At 41.3% G+C, this 6,965-nt stretch overlaps 1 protein-coding gene across 1 annotated transcript in view; it reads left to right on the top strand.

The window, feature by feature from the left end:
• The window catches only part of ABCA4 (ATP-binding cassette, sub-family A (ABC1), member 4), a 246,946-nt gene that overhangs the window by 7,321 nt on the left and 232,660 nt on the right, over positions 1–6,965 (top strand). Inside the window, exons 2-4 of the mRNA XM_006882479.1 lie at positions 1,920–2,013; positions 2,901–3,042; positions 5,933–6,072. Coding sequence (XP_006882541.1) covers positions 1,920–2,013; positions 2,901–3,042; positions 5,933–6,072 — 376 coding nt within the window. The remainder of the gene's footprint in view (positions 1–1,919; positions 2,014–2,900; positions 3,043–5,932; positions 6,073–6,965) is intronic.

Genomic DNA, 6,965 nt, shown 5'->3' on the forward strand with positions numbered 1-6,965 from the left:
TAGGTTTCAGAGGCTGTAAATTGCATGGGATGAGATTGTCCATCTCTCTCCTGGGGAACAGAGAGTATATTAGAACCACTTGCCTTTGCATTGGCAGCACAACTTCTTACCCACTAAGCCACAGGAGCTCCCTTCACCATGTTCTAGGGGCAGGAAAAGATCTCCCTGAGGCCTGGTGTTAACTGTGCAATGGGAGAGGGCCAACCTCTCCTTCCTCAGATTTGTATATCCTGAAAGTAACTGCCAACATTACAAAGGCTTCCAAGAATGCCTGTGGTTGGTCCTGTTCACACTGCACAGAATTTCCTAATATTGGTGTTTTGCCATCTTGTAAAAAGAATGTGTAGGGGAGCTCAGAAAAATGAGACTGAGAAATCTACTACACTTCATCTTATATTCATGTGTTTCCCCCAATTTCTCCTCCCTGGATGTGTAATGAGTACAATATTTTGTAAAAATTTTGCTAGACTGTTATTTTTTGCTGTTGAGTCAATTCCAGTACATAATGATTCTCTATATAGAATAGAACTGCTCCATAGGATTTTTAAGGCAATGACCCTTTAGAAGCACATCAGCAAGTCTGTCTTCTGGGTGGATTTAAACCACCAACCTGTGCTTAACTGTTCTTGCTTCCCTTTAAAAAGTTATTGATAAATAACTACTACCTGTCCCTATCAGGTTTTGCTTTTTTTCATATGCTTTTGTTATGTGCCATCGAGTCAATTGCAACTTGTAGCGACCCTGTGTACAACAGCTCTGAAACCTGCTCTATCTTGAGCCAACCTCATTGTCTCTGACACATCTACTCCCATTACCCCAGTCACTGAGTCAATCCATATCATCCAAGGTCTTCCTCTCCTATACTGTCCCTCCACTCTCCCAAGCATGGTATATATCCCTCTCCAAGGACTGGTCCCTCCTGGCTACATGCCCAAAATATATAAAACACAATTTCAAAATCCTTGTCTCCAAGGAGCAGTCTGGTTTCACCCTCTCCAGGACAAACCTGTTTGTTTTCCTAGCAGTCAAGGGTATATTCAATACTCTTCCCCAGCACCACAGATCAAAAACATCAAATCTCCATCTGTCATCCTTAGTCATTGTCCAGCTTTCTGATGCATAGCAAGTAATTGTGAAGCCCATGGCCTGGCTCAGACCCATTTAGTCTCTAGACTGACATTATTTTTCTTGTATGCATTAGCTTATTTCCCCTACCAATTAATTTATGTTTTTTAATTGTAATTCAGTTGTCAGTAAACTATTTTAAAAAAAGAAGAAGGAAAAAGATAAAAGATGTAGTTTGTTATCACTAGCAGAAAAGGAATGTTTATGAAGGTCCTGCTGTATTGTCTACCATTTTGCCAAGAATTTGATGTACAAATATCTGTAAGAAACAACAAAGGATTAAAGACTGAGCAAACAGTCCCTAACTCATCTATGTATACTCTGGCATCGTCCCTGCAGATAGGAGGCTGAATTCTGGCTGTGACGCTGTCATGACTGATGTGAGGTGACACTGCACGTCACTTGCCCTCTCTAGAACTGTCTTTCCTAATCAGCAGAATGAGAAGTTCCAACCAAACCTTTGCTACTTGTAGAATGAACCTTACCTCGGAGTTTGTTAAAAATACAAGATCAAGTATGGCCTTGGGAATCCAAATCCGCATCTTTAAAGGCATCTAAGTAAATAATGGACAGAGTACCATTTGAAAAGCATTAAAGTGGATGGTCTTGATGATCCCTTACCAAAGTTTGGTTGGTCTAATATTTCAGGGTTGAAGTAGTGGGGAATGAGAGATTAAAGAAGAAAATTCTTCAGGTAAATACACCACAGCATAGTCCTGTGTAGGTGAAGTGTGTCTGCTTTGCTGTACCTTGTAATCTCTTAGTATCCCTGGACTTCTCTTTTTATTTTCCAGATTCGCTTTATTGTGGAACTTGTGTGGCCTTTATCTTTATTTCTGGTCTTGATCTGGTTGAGGAATGCCAACCCTCTGTACAGCCAACACGAATGTACGTATGAGGGGGGAGGCTTTGGCAAGCACCAAGGAGACCAGCCGTTTAGTTTGAAAGCTGTCGGGGGTAGAGGCCAGGTTCTGATCTGCTTATCATCCTTTCATGTCTATCATGCATAAGACAGAGATTCATCAAAGTTACACAACGTGCAATATTTTAATCCCATCCAGTATGTATTTTTGTGTGTGGTTACTAAAGGATTGTAAAATCATTTTTCTTTTTATTTTTCACATACTTGAAATCAAGGAACTCTGGTGGCAATGGTTAAGCTAACTAAAAGGTTCAAATCTGCCCTCTGGTGTAAACTATAGCCTAGAAAACCCTGTGTGGCTGTTCTGCTCTGTTTCATGGGATAGCTAGGAATCTACAGCTGACTAGATAGCGCTGTAAACAAAGCACAAACTTACTTGTTTTCACGGAGAAATATTGTCTAAAATATTTTGAAGACCAACATTGTCCCATCCATGGGGTGATGTATTTCCTTTCTCTTCCCTCTGTACTCCACCTGTATCTCTATTAGCATATTTTTTCCTCTCTAGAGGACATTCAGTGACTGGGATAATTGGGATGGGCATGTCAGAGACAGTGCGATTGGCACAGGACAGAGCGGATTTTAGGGCTGTTGTACATAGGGTCGCTATGAGTCACAAGCGACTCGACGGCACATAACAACAACAACAACAACAGACTGGACATTTGAGGGAAGAAACAACCTAGTCTCTAGCACCCAGTGCAGGATATATAACAGAGGCCCCTGATGTTTAAATGCTATGACTAAGGAGAACAGCAGAGGTATCTGGGTTCTTTCTTGAAGGGATACTAGCTCCTACATCTCACGTGGTATCAATGACTAACTCCTTTTTGTCTTCATTTCTTGTTTAAAGGTCATTTTCCCAACAAAGCGATGCCCTCAGCAGGAATACTGCCATGGCTTCAGGGGGTTTTCTGCAATGTGAACAATCCTTGTTTTCAGACCCCCACCCCAGGAGAAGCTCCTGGAGTTGTGTCAAACTATAACAACTCCATGTAAGTGTTTGGACTCCCACCCAAAGTGGGAGGAAATTGTACACCCCTTTACTCTTTATAATGCACCAGAGCACATGTGCCTTCCCTCACAGAGCATGTATGTACTCAGCATTTTCATGGCATGCTAATGGTTGTCCTCTCTGGGACATTCATTTCGATGTTTGGACCACTCATGGAGAGAGCTTCAGCTGAAGATCACATGGACACAGCTTTTTTTGTTTTTATAATCCCAAGATGTGTGCTTGACACTGGTGGTATTCTCTCTCCTCAGACAGATCCACCAGACCCTGGCCATCCATTGCTTTTAGTGTAGCTGGATGAGAAAAATTCATTTCCCTTACCCTCTCCCCTAGGTCAATCCCAGGAGATCCTGACTTCCTTTAAAATCTTTATTGTTCATCAAAGGACTAATAAAAATCTTAGGGATGTTGAGACAATGAAAGAAATTCAGTTTACAAGGTGGAACTTGCTTTTAAAAAAGCAGCAGCAAATGCCAAATTCTGTGTTAAAATTGCTGTAACTCCCTTGGGTGACAAAATCTTAAAGCATGGTTTGGAAGTAGTGATTTTTAATTCTGTGACATAAGCCCTGTCATAGAAGTTAATGAAAATGATGGCCCTCACCTGAAAAACTTTATAATTGAGTTATTGTTGTATTTGTTGTTATGTGCCGTCAAGTCACCTGTGACCCATAACCACCCTATGTACAGCAGCTCTGAAGCCTGCCCTGTCCTGAGCCAGGCTCACTAATTCTGACACAACAACCCCCATTTCCCCAGTCACTGTATCAGTCCATCTCATCTGGGGTCTTCCTCTTCTGCATTGTCCCTCCACCCTTCCAAGCATTATGTCCTTCTTCAAGGACCAGTCTGGTCTCTCATGGCCACATGCCCAAAGTATCTGAGACTGAAATTAAAAATCCTAGTCTCCAAGGAGAGACTTGGTTTCACCCTTTCCAAGACAGACATATTTGTTTTCTTGACAGTCCATGGTATGTTTAAGACTCTTCTCCAGCACCACAACTCGAAGACATTGATTCTTCTTCTGTCATTCTTAGTCATTGTCCAGCTTTCTGATGCATAACAAGTAATTGTGAAGACCAATAACTGAGAGGAATTTTAAATCAAATGCCTGGAGAATAGAAGCTATCGTTGAAATTCTTCTTCAGGGAAAAAGAAATAGGAAGTAGGTGATTAAGTGTGTTCTTGAGTCACAGCTGATGAAGCCCAGCACAAGGGTCACCAACCCAAATAGGAGAGTAGGTGGGTTACAGAAATATTTGGCCACTCTAGTTATTTCCATGGAGTAACTCCAGAAAATGCAGGACAAATCTGATTTAGATTTTGATAAAGGAATATTGAGTAGGTCACAGCCCAAGGCTCAGAGGAGGCCTTCTCAACTGGAAACAAACTATGGATGCTTTTGCCCTAAAATGTAAAATGACAATTGAGTTGTAACAGAGACCATGTGGCCTACCAGCTTATAATATTTACTGTCTGACTCTTTACAGAGGAATTTTGCTGGCCCCTGGGTTATAGGAATACAAAAGAGGAGTGTCTCCCCTTAGGAGAAAGAGTAGGGAGCTGGTCTCACATTGCTACAAATGGTGCCTGGATGATTTACAATCTACACTGTCAACTTGGAGTTCCTTGAAGGCCCTGAGAAGAAACAACTAGCCATTCAGAAAGACCCAAGGAGGCCTCCTGGTAGGATCAGGGGACCGTTGGAGACAGCTCAGCAGGGGCTAGGCGCAGCTTTGGCAGTGCTAATGTTGCCTGTATTTGAAGTTATGACAGAAAAAGTTTGATGATTGGGGAAAGGGAAGCCTATATTCCAGCTGTGCTTGAACCACAGCATCTGGATTTTACATTTCATACTTTAGAGTTGAAATAGTCAATTATCCAGTATTCTTTTTTCTTTTTTATTACAAGATACAGAACCCCATTCACCCAAACTTAAGACTCTGAAATGTGTGATTTGGATCCTAAAATACACAATTTCTCAAAGATCCCAGGATAGTAGTAAGGCCGACCTCAGAAAGGGCAGAGACAAGGACTGGAGAGTCACCAAGAGTAGTGCTCTCAGTCCTCTGTTATCTGGGCTTCTTCTTCTCTCTGGCATCCACTCCACTCACTGGACCATCTTCCTGCTTCTCTGTATAGCAGGCTGGCACAAGCCACCCAGTTCTTGGCCCTTGAATGTGGGCAATCCAGAGAGCATCTCTGAATTCCATTCAGACTCGGGAGAACCAATCTGGTTGGCCCAGATTTATTCTCATCCAATCAGCTGTGGCAGAGATGTGGCCTTATGTAGATGTATGTGAGTATATGTGTTCACACACATGTGTGAGTGAGTGTATGAAAGTTTGACTGTTTATATATTTATATATATATAAAGGGGGAATGTATGAATGTAACCATGTGCTCGCATGTGTGTGCTCACATGCATGTGTGTGCAGGGGATGTTGTGAATTATACATAGCTGGCAGAGATTACCCATAAACACATGAAAGAACAGGTCCCAGAGAAGTGACCAAAGGCTAGGAAGATTATCCAATAATGTCTACTATGAATATCATCCCATTTAAAGCTTCCTCGGATAGGAGTCACATAGAGCATGGATTATTAGGTGACCAGGCCTTGCTAAAACAGGAAGATTGAACAAAACATTCTTTCTTCCTCTCCTACAAATATATATAAATATAAATATAAATATATATATATAATGAGGAAATGAAATATCCATTTTCTTTCCCTCTTGCCTTGGAAGTACTGTAAGGATATTGGAGCCAGGTGAACCACATGGTATTTTAAAACAAATAAACTATGTTTTCATTACCATTATTATGAAAATAACAACTGTTTCTTTGCTAATAAGGTTTGTCCTTACAGTCTAGCAAGAGTGTATCGAGATTTTCAAAAAATCCTTCTGAGTGCACCAGAGAGCCAGCAACTTGGTCAAGTTTGGACAGAGTTCCAGACCTTGTTCCAGCTCATGGAGACGCTCCAGACTAACCCTGAGAGGGTTGCAGGTATGCTGAGCTTCTTGTATTCAGCCATCACTTGCCTTCTCTTATTTTCACCCACCCATTATTGTGTTGTTAGATAGATGCAATTAGTTTTGACTCATACTGGCCCACGTATAATATAATGAAACACCACATCGTCTTGCATCATCCTCACAATCATTGCTATTTTAGAGCCCATTAGTGCAGCTACTGTCATCTCATTGAAGACCTTTTTTCCCTTGGCTAACTTTCTTCTTTGCCAGACATACCTTTCTCCATGGGCAGTCTCTGTTCCTCCTGATAGTGTCGTCCTTTCATATACATGTGACATGACTGAAAATACTATGGATTGGGCCAGACATGCCAGAGTCTCTCAGAGTGACATATTTGCTTTTGGGTGTTGTTTTTTGGGAGAAGACATGTTAAAAATTTTTTATTTTATATTGGTGTGCTTGCAAAGTTCATAAACATTGTGTTTCACACTATCCTTCATTCACATTGTGTTTCACACAGTCATTCTCATTTATGGTGCTTTATAAAATTAACCACCATTGAACTATGCCCACCATTAACCTATCTTTCTAGAACCTTGCTGGATCTTTCCCATTTCCCTCCCCCACCCCATCAAATTGTGCAACTCTGTGACTTTGCCCCTACCAACCCTCACCCCTCTGCTCTTACCTTCTCCTCTTTGGATCTTTATACATATTTTACTAGTTATCTTTCTACTTCCACAATTGAAGTATTTCAGATAACGGATGTTGCCCTGGACGTGCTCACCAAGTTGTGCCAAGAAATCTGGAGAACAACCACTTGGCCAACTAACTGGAAGAGATCTATATTTGTTCCCATTCCAAAGAAAGGTGACCCAACTGAGTGTGGAAACTACAGAACAGTGTCATTGATTTCACATGCAA

Source organism: Elephantulus edwardii, unplaced genomic scaffold (genome assembly GCF_000299155.1).
Source record: "Elephantulus edwardii isolate Elephantulus edwardi_28Jun2011 unplaced genomic scaffold, EleEdw1.0 scaffold00020, whole genome shotgun sequence".
Taxonomy (NCBI): Eukaryota; Metazoa; Chordata; class Mammalia; order Macroscelidea; family Macroscelididae; genus Elephantulus; species Elephantulus edwardii.